The 21,568-nt window shown below is 37.4% G+C and overlaps 1 protein-coding gene across 8 annotated transcripts in view; it reads right to left on the reverse strand.

Moving 5' to 3' along the window:
* Bmpr1b (bone morphogenetic protein receptor type 1B) overlaps nt 1-21,568 on the reverse strand; it is a 336,975-nt gene that overhangs the window by 40,535 nt on the left and 274,872 nt on the right. For 6 of the 8 annotated variants that reach the window (XM_016004741.3, XM_076575064.1, XM_016004743.3 and 3 more), the window contains 3 exons: nt 12,201-12,360; nt 661-763; nt 66-168 (listed from right to left, as the gene is read on the reverse strand). In XM_016004741.3, coding sequence (XP_015860227.1) covers nt 66-168; nt 661-763; nt 12,201-12,343 — 349 coding nt within the window. In that variant the 5' untranslated portion in view covers nt 12,344-12,360. The remainder of the gene's footprint in view (nt 1-65; nt 169-660; nt 764-12,200; nt 12,361-21,568) is intronic. The other 2 variants (XM_076575066.1, XM_076575067.1) reach the window with 1 other exon arrangement.

Consider the following 21,568-nt stretch of genomic DNA (forward strand, 5'->3'; position numbering starts at 1 on the left):
TTTGGCAAGGAGAAAGAGTCCAGTGCTCGTCCTCAGTAGCCAAAGCCCCTCTTCACCTGCCTTACCTCTGTTCTTCAGCGGAGGCAGAGTAGGGTGAAGGTCTTTATTGCATTCATTCCTTTCTGTGCAGCATTCAATTGATCTTCTTTGATGAGGGATGGGAGTGTCCTAAAATGGAATGCAAAAACTGTTAATGGGTTTCCTCTAAATTTCAATATCATATCACCTAAAATTTAACCGATTGTCACTAGAGAACACATTTAAAGTTCTAATAATTTTGCTCAAAATTGAAAATGTTACTTTCCATCATGAAATTTATTTCAAATTATCATGTACCATTACAAGATTTCTGTTTCAGTATAAAATATTATTGTACTTGTAGTAAACAGCATACATTGAATAAAATAATCTAGTCTCAGTTTAAACAAAAGATAATCTGGATTTAAAGATGGTCTAAATAGAAGCTAAGTAAGATGTTAATAGCTCATTTGAAAACATGGTTTGAAAATGGAAAGAGATTGGCTAGTAAGAGTTTTCAACTATTTTACAGACTATTCAACATGGGATAGCCACAACAAAAGGATTGTTTTATTTTGCTTGAATACTTTTGAAAATTTAGTCAATGTAGGTTACAAAGTAAATTCAAGTTATCTTCCTTACGCGACATTGAAAATCTGACCCTTCTAGTCCTAGACATCCAGAGGTGACAACAGGCGTCCCAGAGTCATCTTCTTCTATCATTGTGAAGCAGTACCCATCTGTGCTAAAGACCAAACAGGTACATCAAGAGTGAGAAAAAAATAGCACACAACTTAGGAAAATAAAATGAACCTAATACTATTGGCTTCATCACAAACAGGAAAAAGTGATTTTTTTTAAGACTACAAACTGTTGAGGACATCTCAATATTTGAATCTATGAAAGTGGATGCACCAATCATTAAAAACATATGTGAAATACAAATCTAATTAATGTTATCAATAAATACTAGGAGACATACCGGGGTAAAAACCTGAAAGATTAGAGAAGCAGGGGAGCAGCCAATAGTGACTTCTTACCTCTGTTCCTCCAACCAAAAGATCTTGTCTCAGGCCTGCCTTACCACTTCCTGTCCCTCTCTCTACAGTCCTCCAAACCTCTATGGTTAGCTAGTGGATAGTTCTGCCCTCTGACTCCATTTGTCAGAACCTAATCAAAATATCACACAACACATATGGTTTCCCCCTTCACTTAGAAACTCAGGAGAGAGAAGGATCAAAATTTCCATGTGTCATTGATTACCATTAAAAAGCATTTGCACTCTTAGCAAACTTATCTTGGCCCTATCATCTTTCCAGACAGACAACCTGAGGAAAATAGTACTATACTCATCCTTTATGTGAGGAGACTAAGGGTGTGTGTGTGTGTGTGTGTGTGTGTGTGTGTGTGTGTGTGTGTGTGTGAGAGAGAGAGAGAGAGAGAGAGAGAGAGAGAGAAGAGAAGAGAAGAGAAGAGAAGAGAAGAGAAGAGAAGAGAAGAGAAGAGAAGAGAAGAGAAGAGAAGAGAAGAGAAGAGAAGAGAAGAGAAGAGAAGGGGGAAGGGGAAGGGGAAGGGGAAGGGGAAGGGGAAGGGGAAGGGGAAGGGGAAGGGGAAGGGGAAGGGGAAGAGGAAGAGGAAGAGGAAGAGGAAGAGGAAGAGGAAGAGGGCTGGCTCTCTCATTGGGCACAGTGCAGTATACCCATCTAAGGCATGGTGTTGAAGCCAGGCAGTAGTGGGGTCAGCTACTCCTGACAGTGGAGGCAGTGAAGGCTTGGAACTTGGTGCTCTGCTTTGGGCTGGGGGCACAGTTAAGTATCAGCAAACACTGTTGGACATGGATAAGAATGGCCAATAGGAAGAAAAGGTTTGACATAACAAAATTTAATGTTTCTCTAGATAAAATAATATTCAATTCTTCAATGATATTTAATTTTCTTACCAATCATTAGAAGAAAATAATATTCCTATTTTATATACGGGAGAATTGACTTGATTAGAAAATATGACTACCTAAGGTTGAATAGAAATAGTTACATCGGGCTTTGAATGGAGGTCCTCTTACTTCACTTCCACTTGTTATCTGCTATCCTGGGACTAAACTAAAAATAGTAACTGGTTTACACAGGACTGCATACAAACTGCTATGTTCTTTTCATAAATCAGCACTTATATTGTGGATTCTCAATATAAGTCACAAGCTGCCATCTGTGTCCTTAGAAATAAAGTATGAAGCCACATCTCCCATCCTCTTCTCATCCATATGCATGTGCAGTGTCCAAGACAAATATGACAATGGAGTTCGAAAAGGTCATGGGAACAAAGCTGTGAGAACAGTATTAGCCATGATTTGTAGGTCTGTCTACTCGCATTAGTGGTAGCAACATTCTGCCATGCATTAGCCCTTCAGTTATCATCAACATCCTTACAATTGTTTACTTAGTTTCTAAGTCTCAAGTGATCCGACATGTCTCAGTTTATAAAAACTAGAAGGGCAGAGTTGAAACATACTAATGAATGGCTAGAAAGAGCCAGTGATAAATCTGTGTTAGACTAAGGTCAAATGCATGAATATTGTTGTAGAAGAAAAACTGCCTCTGAACAGCCTGTGCTCAAATTCTTTGGGGCTTCTTAGTCAACTCACTGAAACCTCAATGGGAGTGTAAAACACACAATACTGAAGGCAATAAATAAGACAGACCTTCACTCCAAACAATGTGAGTAAATACAACTCTTGTGAGTTTTTGTTGTTTTTTTTCTATTTATTCAGACTATTAGTGTAAAGTAATTCTCATTTCAAATTCCTAGGCAGTAGAGCAGCCAATATAATACATTATATCTGAGATGATTTAATGTATTGTTCAAAATCAAAGTGTATAGAAATGAGTATCAAGGTAGTTCATAAGAACAAAGACAAAAGAAAATACAAGGAACGAAGAAAGGAAGAAATAAAGAAAAAGAAAGAAAGGAAGGAAGGAAGGAAGGAAGGAAGGAAGGAAGAAAGAAAGAAAGAAAGAAAGAAAGAAACAAAGAAAGAAAGAAAGAAAGGAAGGAAGAAAGGAAGAAAGAAAGATGAAGCAGAGAAAAAAGAAAAGAAAAGAAAAAGAGAGGCGGGAATAAATTTGTTGGCAACTTAAATACAAACACTAGGAAGAGTAAATCAAGTAAATCTGTTTGCAGACCTGAGATCTAGAAATACAAAGAAGGGAGGCTAACAACATGGCTCAGCAATTAAGAGCAACTAGTTTCTCTTTCAGAAGACCTGAGTCCAATTCCTATCACACACAGTAGCTACCAACATCTGTAACTTCAGTTCCAATTATCAAGAACTCTCTTCTTGCTTCTCCTGGAATTGTATGTAGGTGTGGTATATATACACACATGCAGGCAAAATATCCATACACACAAAATAAAAATAAATGTGTGTATGTATGTATATATTAGGGATAGAAAAGAAGATAAAGGTATCCTGGAGAAAAGGATCACTATACCATAAGCCATAAATTCATGTAGAATTCACATATGTGGGGACTAAAAAAGGAGGAGAGAGCCATTTCATTGTTTATCATCTGCAACACAGCAAATGTAGTTTATAAATAACACAGCAAATGTAATTTATAAACTTATCAACTTCACACTGGAGTTTCTGTCTAGCACAGGGCATTAACTGGAAACAGGCAGAACAAGTCCAGAAGCCTAAGCACCACTTGAGAGATTTTAACTCTGTAGCAAGCTCAAATGGAAACAAGCAGATCTTGAGAGTCCAAGATGGCCAACTCTGCCCACCACCAAGATGTCTATATAGGTGTCATAAAGGACAATTACCCCCGATCAGTTCTTTTTAATATTCTGCTGCCTAGGTATTCAAGGCTGTGTCATCATTCCCATATTGGAGGAAGATAAGATTAAAAATCATAAAGAAAGTCAAAGTGGAAATATTTTTAAGAAGTGAAACACATGGATGAATATAGGAAGAATCGTCTGGCTACAGAAATGGTTTTGAATGAGAAGGGCAGTGGCACAGAGTCAATTAATAGAATTGTCAATTAATGTGCTGACCTTCTGTGTCACAGATGGGGAAGAACCAGTGACAACTGGATTGAAAATTGGGTGCATTGCCTACCAAGAAAATCAGTCATGGATTCTGGTATTCCTGTAGTTACTCAATAAAAAACGCAAAACACTTGGCAAGTTAAAGGTCAAAGTAGTGATACCATTTGTTGCAATCCTTGGATAGATAGGTCTTCAGGTTCCTGTCTCTTTAAATTTGTACAGTATTCCAAAAGCAAAGGAATGTTTGAAACATCCAGAAGATGGGAAGGAGACATTGCTTTAGATTTTCAGTGTCACCTAGTGAACTCATACTAGCAAGAAGGTCTGAGGAAGTTAGTAATCCTTTGCTGGTAGGCATCTAGGAACTGCAAAGATTTTTAACTCCTCTCATTTCTGTTCTAAATGGGTTCTGAAAAACCCCCTGGAATCCAGTTCCTCCATGAGTTATTGTTGAGGGAGAGAAAGCAATTTTATAAGTCATCTAAAATGACAGCAACAATACCTTTATTTAAAGTGAAGGAAATGGGGCTAGCAAGATAGTTCAGAAGTTATGAGCTCATGACTCCAAGGATTAAGTTTTCCTCACTGATCAATACATAGCCCTGCACATTTTTAAAGCTGTACCAAATTCTCAAATCCTTGAATTTCCTTTGAGTTTAAATTTCAATCAGAATCCATTTTAAAGGGCTGACTGACTGAGAACACCCTGTCTTTGAAAATACCTATTTCACATTCAAGGGAACAAAGTAAGGTTTCAAAATTTGCAGCACAGGTAATCTTATGGTGCACACAGTTTGTGCAGCTGCTGTTTGATCTTGTAGATGCTTCTCAAGTGGCCAAAGCCACATGCAGCTTTGTTCAAGGCAGCTCTTTTCATTTGTGGAGCTCGCTCAAGCATCAGGGACCAAAGGAGGCCGCATGAGGAAGAGGCAGTCTTGGTTTGAGGAGCACATGGATTACACAGACTCGGACTCTACAGGAAAGACATTCATCAGCTTCCGGCAGCAGGGACAGAAATCAGAAGCTGCCTAGTGTTCTCAGCTGACTGAGCAAGAGCAAGGAATGAGGAGCAGTGGCAGTTTCCAAAGGTGCAGATTCCTAAGGGTTTTACTGGTCCCCTCCCCAGCTTCTAAGATGAGTTGATTCCCACAGAGTCAGAAGGAAATGCAGGAATACTACTGTCCCCTTCTTTGTCTCTTCCTGTGGGGGGTGTGAAGTTAACAGCATGGATGACAAAGTCTCGGTAGGAGTGCTGCCTTTGATTTGGTCCTCAAGAACAATGTCTTTCTCTATACAGCATCCTTCTCTAGCACTTACATTGATGATTTAGGGATGTGTTTATTGTTCTACAAAACACACATTTTTTAACACTGTCCCAATTGTACATTCACTGAATATCTCATTACCCTGTGCAGACCCTATAATCTCTAAGAGCCCTTTAAAAGGACTCCTCTCTCCCATCTTTGAACTGGTCAATCTGTATATTAATATTATTGTCTGAGAGATATGGCATTTTCTTTCTCTGCTCTGAAATCTTCAGTGGATAATCTGAAGAAGTCCAATTCATTTTCAATTAAACTGGACAACAAATTGGTCCCGTTTAGTCTTATTTCTGATGATATGTACAAAAATAGTTATGCCTTATAAAATCCTCTATCATTGACTTGGAAATATAAGAATTATGGCTAAATCACAGGTTCTAGGGAAGGAGTCAACATTCTCGTAACTATAATTGAAATCAACACCTCCTACTAGAAAAGATAGACTCAATAAACCTCGGTTTTTAGTTGGACTGACCAACACTGGAAATATTGGATGGCTCTAATGACATTTAGTATGGCCATTAGCTTTGCTTTCACTCTTATGCTTCAAGATATACAGTTAACTAGCATCCGGGAGGCAGAAGTAGGTGGATCTCTGTAAGTTCAAGGCCAGCCTGACCTATAAAGAGAGTTCCAAGCCAGTGAGGGCTCCAGAATGAGAGACTGTATCAAAGGAGGAGGAGGAGGAAGAGGAGAAAGAATGAGAGAAGAGTAATGGAGAGGAGAAGGAGGTGAAGGAGGAGAAAGAAAAGATGATGATGGATTTTTTTTTTTTAGTGGCACTCTTACTCCCAAGGAAAAGTCACAAAACAACAGAATCTACTAACAAGAGTTTTATTAGGACAAGGAGAAAGGGATAGATGTGATCCGGCCTGTGGAAGGACATGTGAGAAAAGGAGCAGGGAACATGGGTCCTGCCTTTTAAGGGACAGCTTACACCTGCACACTCAGGCCCACATGCCTTCTCCACGCATGTGCATAGAACACATGGTCGCCTTGCCCCATTATGCGAACAGGAAGCCATGAGCCATGGGTTACCCAGGACATATGACCGGAAATGACTAGGCAGAGATGACTAAGTGTCCCACCAGGCATACACAACCATGGGGTTATGGTTGGAATTCCTACCAACGATAACAACCACAAAGACAATAACTGAAAATATATCTACTTCCACTTTGAAGCAGCTAGTGCCATTTCTACATTCTTTATACAAACAAGCATGTTAACTTATACCTAAAATTTGCCCATATAGGAGAATTTCTAGTCAGAAACCAGTAATTTAAATATGGAAGTATTAAAAATCATCCCTGAAAGATAAATCAACAATAGCTATTACAAATGGATAGACACGTGTAATGGATTAAAGGAACTGGAGGATGGTTATAAGACAGGAACAAAAAAGTGACTATCAAAGGCCATATCTAAAAAGAAGGGATTTAAAAACCAAATGAAAGTATATATAGAAAAATCATAAGCAAATCAGAGACAACATTTGTTAGAATGGGAAAAATAACACAGAGCATGACATGGTGAAAACCACCTAAGAAGAACTGTGTCAGACTTTGCAACTCTCGAGGCTAAAGTAATGATCTACAGTCCCACCAACAAAATCAGGAAGCAGAAGGACTACAAAGCAACATGACATCTGGAAGCATATTTAGAAGACAGACATTACCTTAAAGGAGAAGTCTTAATGGCTTTGCCCCCAACTTGTGATTACAGATATAAACACTGTACTCATACTAATGTTATAATCAGTCATGATTCTTTTGTCTTTTCTTGCTATACAGGCCAGGCTGATCTTGAGTTTGCAACCACCCCACTACATTTATTTATCTAGTACTGGGATCAAAGATGATCACCACACATATGGCTCAATAACTATCTATACATGCTAACTACATCCTCTAGCATGCTTGCCATAAGCAATAGAAGTGACATGAATTTTGGCAGGAGACACATCCCTACCTTTGACCTTGCTGTTGTCTGGTGAAACAACCAAGAGTTGTGAAGAATTTACAAACCTCTAAACTCCACCTATGTTTTCTAACAGCTTGTGAGATTTCACAATGGCTGTTAAGTATAAAGGATTCTTGGTTCTTGTCTCCCTTTTGGATTGCTTGCTCCAGGGTGGTGGAAGTGATGTTGAATAAGAAACCTACTTGAGACATTCAGCTTGATGGAGGGAGGGAATTTTGCCTGGTACAAAGTGTGATATTTTATTTGTGCACCCCAATAAAGCTTATCTGGGGATCAGAGGGAAAAGCCAGCTACTATATTAAACATAGAGTTCAGGCAGTGGTAGCACATACCTTTAATCCTAGCATTTCGGAGGCAGAGATCCAACTGGATCTCTGTGAGTTCAAGGCCACACTGGGAAGAGAGCCAGGCGTGGTGGCACAAGCCTTTAATCCCAGCACTAGTTAATCATAGAGGTCTGGAGGTCTGTACAGACAGACAGGAAGTAATAGAGCTGTACGGAAAGAGGAAGTAATGTAGCTGGGCAGAGAGAGGAAGTAAGATTGCAGGGCACAGAGAGGTATATAGGTGTGAGTATACAGGAAGTAGCTCTCTCTCTCTGGAGGCTGAGGAGTTAGTAAGGTGAGTTGGCTGTGGTTTATTCTATTCCTCCGATCTCTCAATTTTCACCCCAATATCTGGCTCTGTTTTTTTTTTATTAATAAGACCATTTAGCAATTCATCATACAACAACGCCTCAGAATACACAACATATACCAGATTTTACCTAACTCATCAGATACTTAAAGCTGCTTTGCCTATGAGTCCGAGAGTCAGGACAGTAAGCTGTTTCCTGCAGGTCTGTGAAGAGATTGAAGCAGAAATGGAAACTTGTATAGCAACTTGATATGATAAATTCATATCTGTTGAAACTTACTAAAAAATTAAAAAGGACAAATAATTTACAAGCTTTTAAATGAATGGTTTTAATAATTCATCTTGAGTGTACTTTAGGCAAGTACTCATGCATAACTTTGTGTGTGCAGGGGGTATCTTTTAACAGAAAGGGCTTGGGAAGCATTGCTTTGGAAGGAAAGAGTAGAGTATGGCCTCATAGAACTGAGACAAAATCACGTGCTTCTTCTTGGCCTTAGACAAAGAACCAAGGCAGTCCCTGTGATCCACACATGAGAAAATTCAATAGGACTCAGCTCCTCACTAACAAAATGAGTATCATACTCAAGAGGGAATGTCCTCAGAGAACCTAACAGGGTTGGCTGCTGACCAAGAATTCATAACTTGGAGTCTTGGCCAAATTTTTATCATATCATCAAACTGACTAAGGGTAACTTAACCTTTCAGAACTTCACATTTCTTACCTGGAAATAAACAGGAACTGCATTCTTCACAAGAATTTTGTGATGATTTAGATAAGTGAAAGTAAATATAGGATCATTCAGTCAATACTAGGTTTCTGTTGACTTTTACACGTCAACACATCAATGCTGACTGCAGTGGTATATTCACATTGTTTTGAGAGATTCTGTCACTATTGTTATGGAGTTTATTTCTGTTTTCCTTTGCTATAATAAATCAAAAGTTGACAATCATATAATTAAAACCCCATATCAATCTGTTATTCATCTCTTCTACCTTAAATATCTCTACCTTGCTCTGATTAATGTTATCAGTTCTGATTTCCACTTTCAGTCCCTGTACATTTGACTTCTAATTGCATTTAATGTAGTTGACCTATCTCCCTCTCTAACCTTAGTTTCCATGACTCTTATTTCTGTTTTTCCCCTAGTGTAGATGTAATAGTCTTATTAAATAAGAAACACAGAGCCAAATGCAGAGTTAAAAGCCCAAGAGGTCAGAGCAGTAGCTAAGAGCTTAGACTTAAAACCGCCTTCTTACCCTTCCTGCCACTGCCGTCCTTCCCCTCAGAAAGAGGCCGACTTCCTGTTCAGCTGCCTTTGAAGAAAAGGGCACTGTACCTTTTCCAGATTGCAAAGGCCACTTCAGGGATGATGCCATATTGTCCTGGCCTCAGAGGATGCCTTTTGTTAAAGCCACAACCACACTTGTTTTGGCAAGAATTGGTAGTCCTTTGTTTAACGTCCTGTCCGTCCTGTTTGTCAGCAGTTGATTTGAGGATACTTTGTTGTTCAGTGGCTAATTTTTGCCACAATGAAAGTAAACTCCATATGCAATTTCTTCAATGCCCATATTAGAAGGACGGCAATGGCAGAAGGGTAAGAAGGCGGTTTTAAGTCTAAGTTCTTAGCTACTGCTCTGATCTCTTGGGCTTTTAACTCTGCATTTGGCTTATTTAATAAGACTATTACATCTACACCCTAGGACATTCTTCTTGACTCACCTATTCAATGTCTCATCTGTTCTGCTCTAGTAGACGGTGTTCCATTACTGACCCTTGTCCATAAGCATGGCTTCCCTTTGATCTAGAGCTTCGTTCTACTACTTTATCTGGTTAATGAACAATCAAAACACAGGAGACAGAGGCTTTAGGAAGTTGTTTACAAGCATAATAGAAAGTATGTCCTGCTTTGCTGCTGTCCTAAAAGAAAGAAGAGATGTATGGCAAACCTGAGTCTAACAATCACCCTCAAGCCAAGGTTACCCAACCCAGCAAAGCTCAGCACCTCTAAGTGAAAAACAAACATTTCATTTGTAAACCTCTATGTTTTTAAGGCAGTGTGTTCCCTAGCCAACACTGGCCACTGCTCTATTTTGTTTTTCTTTTAGAGTTTTAGAATATTTACATATTCTTAATATGATATCTTGGGAATGGAACTTATATCCAGCCATGAAGTTTATTTATATCTTATGTGTCTTATATAAACATAGCAGGGACATAATTTTAAACAATATTTTTAGTGTGCCTGCATTCTGGCTGTGACCTATCACATGAAGTCAGGTGAGGAAATTTCCACTAGTAGCATCATGGTTGTGCTTTGAGAACATTTTAAATTTGTAATTTTTGGACTAGAGATACTAGTACAATAACCTATATCAGATTCTCTATCATGATAAACATTATAAAAGCTCTCCACAATAGTGAAAGCATTCAACTCAGTTTGATATGTCCTCCTTTCTGATGATAGTCTAAGCAGTTACCCAGATACTCTTTCTGGACTCCCAAACTTGGAGTCCATGGCCTTTCCTTATGCATGCACACTCTGCTCGGACACTGGCATTCCCAGGAGCCATGATGTGTGGGTAGCTGAGCCCTTTCTCTCTTGTCTTGCTTTGGTCTCAAGAGGCTATGGCTCTTCCCATACTCTTCCCTTACTCTAGAAGACAAGCAGATATCATAGCCAGCAAAATTTATGCAGCTGCATAAAGATAAGTACAAAGGAAAATGATTTACATGATTTGGAACTGAATTCTTCTTTTATAAAACGTTCCTGGAGGCTGCAGACATATGAAGTAGGAATTCAGCTGACTATGACAAAGCCATACCTCGAAGAAGCCAAGGGCCTTTCCAGAGGATAAACCCAAGTTTTAAGGAGTCTTGGTGATATTGGCTTTGGAATAGTAGTTGTTTCCTGCTATGAATTTCTTGTGTGCTATTGTAGCTTTTCCATCCCTAGAACAGTGTGTGTGATCATTCATTGGGCACAATTTCCCCTATACAATTAAAATATTTGGATATACATCTCCCAACTGTGCTAAAAGCAGTCACACAGCCAGACCCCTAATTTTAGGCCTTTCTGTAATTATCATTAGCAACACCCGGCTAGGGCCATCTCTGGACAAAAGCATTTTATCTAAGATATTTCTCAATTCCAAGGGCAGACTACAGACAGATAAACATTCCAGATGACCTGCTAGTCTCTTGATATAAGGTAAATACTCACATGGAGACAACTGCCAAGGTCAGGCAGATGTTAGGTACAGAGTTTTGTTTCTTGTGCACATTAAGCTTAACCTTTCTTTCTCTCATGCCTTATTGGTAACTTTAGACTTCCCCTTTAACAATTAACTCAGAACAAAAAGGCTTTTACATATACCAGGTGCATCAAGCTATAACGTAGGCTTCCTACCTACCAAGCTGACTTGCCCCACACAAGCAGAAAGCAGAGAATTGCAGATTGTATGTGTATTTAAACTGGACTAGGGAGAAAGGAGGGAATGAAGATGGAAGGAACTTAGGTAGAACAATGAGAGGACCAGGAAGGAAGGGACAGAGAAGAGCTAAGTATGAGAGCAGAATTGAAGCTGTGTAGAGAGAGCTGACTCAGAAAAATAAAGTGAATGGACTAAAGAGTTTCGTGTATGAAGATTTATTAGAGAATCCCTCAGATTAATTAATCTGCTCCTGGTAGTGTCTCTTCTGGAACTCTGGGAGATAACTATAGAGCGGCTGGACCCCAGTTGTCTTTGTTAAAATAGGTTTTCAGATTTCAGATTTCCAATTTTCAATTTCATAGCTATAAGTACTGTAACAAAGGGTCTGCTAACATCTGTTGGATTCACATAAACTTTATCAGAAAACTGCTTTTCAGAGCAGTTTATTAATCTGTTAGTGCAAAAATATGTATGATGAGCAGTTAAGACAAGATCAGCATATTTACATGAAATCTATGTTAAGTGAATATGGAAAGCACAATAGTTTTCGTTCATTGCTAAGGGGCCTGAGACCTGTGTTTTGTTTATGTTTATGTAAAAGGGATGTCTCAAATACCATTTCAGGGTAAAATAAGATTAGATATTTCTCTAAATACAGCACCATCCTTCAGATCATATTCTTGGAAACATTAATGTATGTTTAAAAGGTATGTGACCATTTGTGGAAGTGAAGTTTGAACTGTTTCTATCACCAACCTGCAGATATTGTTGACTGAGTCTTCTGGACAGTGGTGGTGGCATTTACAACGCAGGACCCTGGGGCGAGGAGTGGGGGCTGTACTCTCGCCGTCCTCTTTCTTGGTGCCCACATTTAATTTTCCTGAGCTTCGTAAGAGCATGTTATCAATGGACTTCTCTGTAAAAGAATAAAGAGTGAGGATGAGGACAGCCTTCCAGCCTTCTGTCCAAGAAATGAAAAGACATTAAATTAAAATGAAGGTATTTGTGACAAAAGACAGATATTTTGATGTTTTCATAAGAGTCTATTTATATTTCATAGGATATCTACTTATGTCTCATAGAGAGTAATAAATACAAACAATGCTTTCAGAATACAATTTTATCCATTAAATTAGAATAATTGTATTTAGTTGAATAAAAAGATTTCAATGAAACAGTACTGTAGAAAATGTTCTTAATTATTAATATTAATGATGAATAATGTGTCTCATTTTTCAGATAATAAATTCAAATCTTGAATTTTAACTAATTAATCTGCACACAGTCAAATAATGAAGCCAGCATTTAAAATCCAGAGTGTCTGAAACCTAGCACTAGTGGTTTTTTTTTTTTTTAATCATATCACAAGGTTGATCTGAGGCATATCATTGTATTAAATTGCTTTCTATAGTTGGGATAAAACACTGACCAAAACAAACTTGGAGAGGAAAGGGTTAAATTCACCTAATAACTCTGGGAATTGCAATCTATAACTGAGGAAAATTGTGGCATAAACATGGAAGAAGAAACTGAAACAGTATCCATGGAGAAATGATGGTTTCTGCTTACTTCCTCTGGACTGTTTAGCTACTTTTTTTTGCACAGCCCAGGCCCACCTGCACAGGGACAGAAACTCCCACAGTGGTTCAGAACCTCTTACATCAATTATCAATTAAGAATATGTTTCACAGACATGTTGATGGGACAAGCTGAAGGAGACAGTTCCACAATTTAGGTTCTCTTTTCCCTAGTGACAGTTTGTGCCAAGTTAACAAAAACTAACCAGTGCACTTGTCCACATTTAATATGCAAAACATGTGTAGAAAAATAAAAAATCAGAAACCACATATCTCTTCTCTGTCAGTTTTTACATATGAAAGTGTTTATATTATTACAGGGATTCTTCTACCATCTTTGATGGGAGACACTATCTACACAGGAATGGTCTCCTAGGGGCAGATTTTCTGGGTTTAATAGCAGGTATTTCTATCTTCCATATAGTTGCCTTGGATAACTTTATAATACTCTGCAACACGTTTTATTATTCTTAAAATCATGATTATATCTTATCTGAAGAGATCGGTATGTGTATGTTACATGAAAAGAGCATGCATTAGTTAATATCTGTTATGCTTCAGGTAATGTGATCAGAGCTCTTACATACCATGTTACTGAGTAAATTATCTTCTTACCAATGTCCAGTTAAAAAATTCCTTTCAAACCACATCTGTGTGGACTGTAATTGCACCAAATTTCAACAAAATATTGAATTATAGATTGTTTGGTTAAAGAAAACTAATGTTACATATCAAAAACAATAAATGTAATATGGCAACATATTGTACAGAGTACATTTGTTGTATTTTTTTACACGAGTTGAATCAGAAAATGAGGAATTTAGGAAAAATATATGTGATAACCTTCCCTATACTTTCTTACATTTTACACTAATTAGTCAAATTTTAGTGAATAATTTGTGTAAAAATCATTAAAACATGACAAACCAAGTGGTCTGGGAAGATGGCTGAGTCATCCAAGTGCTCACTGGGCAAGCATGAGCACCTAAATTTGATCCCTAGCACCCATATTAAAAATGTGGTCACGGCTGTGCCTATAATCTTGGTGAGGAGGAGACAGGGTTAGGAAGACTCCCAGGGCTTGCTGGCCAGCACTTACTTAATCCATCCATATACTAGATTTCAGGATGTCCACACTCTTCTGTATGATAGAGGACTTGCCTGCAAGCCAAATTCTGAAGTACAGTGAAATTAAACAGTTTCTCTTAACACCTCGTCTTGCAAGCCATTTGCTAAGAGTCTATTTACACAAGAATGTGGATACCTGTTTGAAACAGTCCATGTAGCTATGTCCACATATCACCCTGTCATAGTAAATTCATTCTTTGTAAATCTGGCTTAAATCATACTAACTTGATGACCTAAGTTGCCTCTAGGGACAACATAATGAAAAAGAGGATGCAAAAATATTACTTCCTGCTTCCTCCCATAGCAGACTGTTTTTCTTAAAAATTTCAAAACAAAACAATAAATATTCATTTATTATGCAGATGCCCTCCAGTCTAGTAACCATTCTCTCCCACTGCTGAAGGAGACTGGGAGCAGAAAGCCAGTGCTTACAGTACTAGACATTTTATTTTCCTTTTCTTCCCTACAAGTCAGGGACTTAAAAAACAAAGCCCAAAGAAGGTGGGAGTACTAGTTCCAATATACTGTGGACACTGAATCCTTCCTGTCTTCTTTCCCCACCAGGCTTTGCCTTCTTCACTGGGGAATTTAAGCAGGTCAAGAGCAAGCCAAAGGCTAAAGAGAGAGCAAAACAGCTCTCTTCCCCTTTTATCCCATAAGTGACGGATATTAGTGAAAAGTTCTATCTGGAAGCTTCCAGGCAGTTCTTTCAGTATGCCATACTCCCATGCATGAGTCACTAGTTCAGGGCCAGGAGATAGCTGAGGAGAACCTCAAACATTGGGGGCCGAAGACAAAACAAATATACAGAAAAAAAAAAACCTAGGAAGAAATAGATTCATGTATAAAGGCAAGGAACTGTAAAAACAACGGTTATCAGTACTCTTAGCTTGTTAATAAAAATTAAAAAAAAGACATGCCAGCAATACAAAAGAGCATGGCTGTGAAAGGGGCATCATAAGGGAGGAGCTCCAAATATATGACTGCACCGATGAAAATCTCAGAAGATCAGCTCGAACGTAAGCATGAGGAAAGCTATACAAAGAGACAAATACAGCATCGAAGAGGCTCAGGGATGTTGTAGGTATCAGCATGAGAAAATCAACACAGGAGACTTGAGAACACAGTAGCTCAGCAAATCAGTAAATCATGCACTGGCTATCACGAGCTTCAGTTTGAAAAGACATGAGTATAAGAATAAGACTCATGGGGCTGGAGAGATGGCTCAGAGGTTCAGAATGCTTGCTGTTTTACATAGGACCCTGGTTCAATTCACAGTGCCTACATGGTAGCTAACACCCAATTGTAGGAATATATGTGGGACATGCATATATATAAATGTAGATAAAACATGAAATATATTTTAAAAACCTTTTTGAAAAAGTACAGACATGTACCAGTTAGAGTTTCTATTGCTGATGACTAAAAGGCACTTGGCGTGGGGGAGGAGGTGGGGGGGGAGGTACAGGGGGAGGTATTTCATCTTTTAGTTTATAACTCTATCCAGAAAAGTCAAAACAGGAACTGATGTAGAGTCCACAAAGGAATGCTGCTTCCTGGCTTGTTCTTCATGACATGTTCAGCCTGCTTTCTTATAGCACCCAGGACCACTCGCCCAGGGATGGCATAGGGAGAGGCAGAAAAAAATATGGGTCATTTGAGGGGCAGGATAGAAACATATTACAGAAGAAGTTTTCTATAAAATATATACATATGTGAAGATGATTTAAATGAGAACATCAAATAATGGGAGAGATCAAGCCCCAACTGGCCATCTCTTGTCACCACATGAAGCTTCTAGTACTGGGACTGGGTTACATCTATTGACTTATTGGCTAAAAGGGTCCCATGGAAATCCCCAAAGGACCCATGTGGTTGCCATGACTATAGGTTGCTCTCCACAAACTGACAGGAAGGCCCCACTGCTGAGGACAATACCCACAGAATTCAGAGAACACGGAGAAGTTGAGGTGGTGTCTACATAAAGAGCACAACCCCTACTTGTTCCTGTCCTTGAATTATTTGTGTGCAAACAGAAAATTTCATGATATAAAATTATTCCTTCAGAGATAATCTGCAACAAGTCAGATGTTTTATATATTTCAAGTGTATTTACATAATGATGTGAGGCCATCCATGTCTCCCACATACTTGTTTTAATACAATATAAAGATAACTTTAGTTTTAAATAGTGCTTTCAAGTTCTTTCTCTCCAGTAGCAATGACATGTATGCCTCTTTTCATTCCTTCTTTAAAACATTCCCTCAACATCATGAAATTATGTTTGTACCAGTATCTCCTGCCTTTTGGCTTTCCATAATGGAAAGGGTAATCGCGTCCTTTCTCCCCACCTTTGCTCCCACTATCTACACACACGTTTCTGCCTGCCCAGATGTGCTACTTGACTAGAAATATCAATTCTCATACTGTCTCATGTTTCTATCACATATTCACTTTCAAACTTTCAATAAGCACAAATGGAAAATGCATGCATCAATCTGTTTAATAGGATATCATGAAGATTTCTGTCTCATGGTCTTGTGACCTGACTCTAACTAGGTATTAGATCTCATCTTACTGACTTACATTATGGGGAATACCTTAACTTCCTTGAAAGTTGGCAAAGGCTTTATTTAGACCTTACATCGATGGACTATCTCTCCCAATAGATTTTTTGAGAAAGGTACATAGAAATCACTTTACTGATACCTTGAATATTAAACTACTTTTTAATGCCTTCACATTTGATTTATATTTTGCCCGCATGTTGATCTTTGCATTTTGTATATTTTTCACCCAAAATTTGTACCATTCTTTTTATTCATATTTCCATTTTTATTGTTTTATTTTTATTATGTATACACACATATATCTATACACATACATACAAATGAGAAAGAACTTAAAAATACTATTTAAAATGTAAGTGTCTCTACACTGTATTAAAAGAAGTATGTGGGAGACATGGATGGCCTCACATCATTATGTAAATATACTTGAAATGTGTAAAATATCTGACTTGTTGCAGATTATCTCTGAAGGAATAATTTTATATCATGAAATTTTCTGTTTGCATCCAAATGGGCTATAACATCTGTTTCTACATCTAAACGTATCCGTGGAGTAGCAAATCAGAACTGATAAGAGTTAAGAACTATTTAAGTGATTTTGCAAACTGTTTTTCTGTTCAAAAGAGGAAAGAATTTGTTTCACATCTTGATATGGAATGACAAACACCAATGAAAAACAAACCAGAAAACCAAAAACTTCATATTCAAGAAGATCATGTTTCCTCGTCCATCTTCACTTCTGGGAGTCATTGCTGAGACACTGCAAATGCCCTCTTGGCAGCGACACTAAGAGCACTAATGTTTTAATACCATGCTTTGCTTCATTTTTTTCTTTCTTTTCTTTCAAGATAATGCCTCATTATATAGCTCAAGCTGGCCTTGAATTCACTCTGTAGCCAAAACTGTCTTTAGCTTGTAAAACTCCTCTCTCAGCCTCCTGAGTTCACAGACTACAGGCATGGGCCAGCCATTCCCAGTTAGTGACCAACTTTTGTGTGCTTATGTGCATGTTCTCCAAAATTTTTGGAAAATAAACATACTGCATTCTATTCTGTTGATTTCAACAATCTATTTGTTTCAGGTTAAACATTCCTGAAAACTCCAAATCTAGAACATCTTCAAACCCCAAATCGTTTTAATATTTAAATGCTTTCACATAATTCAATGTCGATAAACTTTCATGTAAAATTATTTTGAAATATTTTATAAATTTACTTTCAAGCATTTGTACAGTGTATACATGAAACGAAAGTTAATTATACATTTAGACCTAGGTGCCACTCCAAACGTATCTTGTTATACAGAAGCAAATATTCTAGAATTAAAGAAAAAAAAGAAAAAGAAAAAGACTCTTAGACTTCACATACTTCTGTCCTCGAGTATCTTGGATAATAAAATCTCAGCCTGTAGCATTTTACAGATAGTCTTAGGTTAACCACTTCTGTTTACTAAGGACAAATACACAAGTCTAGTAACTCCAAGCACCCTTTTTGATCAAAAGCTGGCTTAGAAACACTGGAAAAATCAAGTAAAAGTTAGCCCTTATAAAGATGATGAAGATAAATTATTGCTTTTAATATTTATGCGGACAGAATGCAGGCTATTTTTAAACCAGAAAGACATTCATAAGATCAAGAGATATATCACTATCACTAGCTCATAATAGAGACAATAAATACTTCTTTAAACTTAGCGGTCAACCATTCTGAGTGAACATACAAGGTGGTTTTTATACAATGTGAACCAAGTAAACCAAAGAAGTGAGATGAGAAAATGACTTCTTCTAATTAGATTTACCAATAAACAAATGGTAAACTGACAATCTAACAGAACCAGGGAGAAGTTTCTTGTTTCTGTCAAAACATGAGGGCAAGGAAGTCACTGATATACAAGTATGCAGCTGCTATTTATTATTCTATATATAGTTAACTCTGTAGGAATGAAAATCATATCACAGTTCACGGCCACCAGAAAACAAGGGACAAACTGAGTATAAACCAGAATGCAATACTGGTAATCTGCTTGGAAGAAAGCAGATACAAGAGTGTAAAGCATCATACAATGAACAGACTACTAGACCCCTCACATGCTAAGTGTGGCCAAGAAAGGCTGCATGGCCTCTGAATAGCCATCCACAGAGGTGCAAAACGGTCAATTAGAAACTGCACGGCTCTAACGTTATAATTGTGGGAGGGGATTTATAAAAGGGTTAGTCTCACATATCATATTACACTAAACTCAAGCAAAATCCAGCCTCACAGATAGAAGACAGGCATTCAGGGCCATAAACAAAACAGTATACATCAGCTAATTCTTGAAAAGGGCAATTGATTAGATGCATATTCAAAGAATAATCATTTTGTTTAGAATGTAAAAATTTTGTTAGCAATGGTAGTAATGCTGAAATAAGAAACATAAGATTAAATATGTGAATATTCAGATAAACACAATAGGAATAATGAAAACGCATCCCAAATATCAGATGTTTCATTAAAAGAACATCTCAGCACTCATTAGATACCTGTAGTTCTCTGCCTAGGGGTTCGACTCTGTGAAATTTTCCCCCTCTTACATTAGAATGTCTGCTGTCCTTGTTCAGGTCTTGAAATGCTGACTGACTTCACTATTCTACAAGGTCTGCACTAGAGGGCAGGCAGGAGCAAGAAGAGAGGTGGAAAGCAAAAGTTTGCAATTCACTTGGGTAAAGAGGTAAATGGAAGAAAAAGTTAAAGAACTGACTCACTGGAATTTGATAATAATCCTTCTCATTTCCATTCATATATTTAATGATAATAATGTCAATAAATTTCCATTTTCTTTTCAGTCAGCGAATTAAGTACCTGTTTGTTTTTTCAAATGGTTATTTGTCTAAAATTCAGGAAAATGACAAAATGGAATTTTGGTTCCAAAATGATGAGGAAAATTAAATGTTGGAAAAATCTAGAAGCTTTCTTCTAAATACCCAGAATCAAATGGGAAGATGTTGGTTCTTGGGGTGCTATCAAGTGACAGATGTGGTCACTGACCAATGGAGCCTGACAAATGGGATCACCCCTCTAGCCACCTCCTTACTAATTGGCCTTAGTGACTAACTGAGCCTTTTTAAAGATTGTAGTAAACAGCAAATTCGTTGGCTAGAGCTTTAAGGGATGTGCTGACATTACAAAATAGGGCATTATCATTAAGTACCTATGCACATCTCTATTCCTTGACAATAGTGTCTTTCCCCATAAGTGCACACCCACATTAGCACACCACTCAGGTTGTGTTGGATGATTGAAATGTCTGTTATTTATCACTTAAAAACCTGTGAGAGACCCCAAAGCAACTGAAAAAAATTAAAGCTCTGGCCACTATTTTGTGATGTCAGATTATAATTTAAGTAAATCATAAAGAGATTAAATATTCAATCAATGTCAACCTACATTTGCAGCTACTTGTTTTGCATGTAACCAATGCAGCATTATGAGCCCAAGTTAGCATAGAAGGTATAAAAGAACGTAAAAGTATTTTAGCATCCCTCTTACAAAGTTTAAACAGTAGCCAGGCCTTTCTCTGGGCTTTACAGTACTTTTAAATTTAGAGAAATCCAATAAAAATGTTGATTTTAATAAATCATTATGCAAAATATTTTAGAACATAAATTAGTTATAAGCATTTTGATAAAATCTTCAACATAATGAAGAGAAGAGGCAGCCAGGAAGCCACCATGATGTTTACAGACATTAAACATCATGCTGACTCCATATGTATACAGTAGCACAATCACTAAGATAAAAACCTTTCTTTGTCTCTGTATTTTAAAATATTTCATATGTCAAGTCAGGTCAACAATGTTGGAAAAGAAACTGAACCATGGCCTCTCTGATGATCATGCCAAGGAATCAGCTAGATCTGGGTGGATTTCCATCCAGGAGCTGTGGTTCGGCATGTTTCCATCAGTGCTCTGCGTCTCAGCGTTCTAAGGCTACCAAGGTGGATGTTCAACTTGCCACTGTACCAGGTCTTACGCTGTAGTGCCGCCAAAAATGCCCAGGACATCTTCACATATAACACCAATTTGAATAGGTTATATATACATACACACACATATATATAATAAAAGTATAACAATGGAGGCAGAAAAATAAAATGCTTGCCTGCCTTACACCAGATACATATTTTCTCCATACAAACAAACCCCCAAGAAAGTATTTAAGATCTTTAAGTTTCTAATCCTTAATTGGATAATTCCTAAAGGACACCTTAGTTACAGTGCATATTGACCAAAAACCAGAAATATATTAATAATTCATATATCTAAACAAATATATCATAAGCTGGTACATGTATGTATATAGATAAACTAATCTTAGAGTTTAACTATTAACTACAATCATTACCTGTGCATTTAGCAGTTTATTTATGATGAAAATTAATTAAACAAAATTAGAATATTCAAAGTACATGATAGAGTCTCAAGAAAACTCTGTAAACTAAAGTTTAGAATCTGCATGGCTATGCATAAAACTTTGTTAGTTTTTGTTGCTTACTTACACATTATACCTTACAGAAAATTTTTCTAGAAACTAAACCAAAAATGGTGTAAATTACTAAAATATCCTTGCTTTTGTTTTTCTGAGGGTATACATTTTCTTATTAAGATAAATTATAACCATCTCGATAAAAATTGATTAATTACTAGTTTTTCAAAACCTTTATTTGGGATAATATCTACGTCATTATATACACGCTTTTAAACTTTGTCTTTTAAAACCTCATTTGAAGGCTGGGAATGTAGCTCAGTTGGTAGAGAACTTGTCTGGCATTGATGAAACCCTAGCATCAGATATAAATGGTCACTGTAGCC

The sequence above is a fragment of the Peromyscus maniculatus genome, chromosome 6 (assembly GCF_049852395.1).
Source record: "Peromyscus maniculatus bairdii isolate BWxNUB_F1_BW_parent chromosome 6, HU_Pman_BW_mat_3.1, whole genome shotgun sequence".
NCBI lineage: Eukaryota > Metazoa > Chordata > Mammalia > Rodentia > Cricetidae > Peromyscus > Peromyscus maniculatus.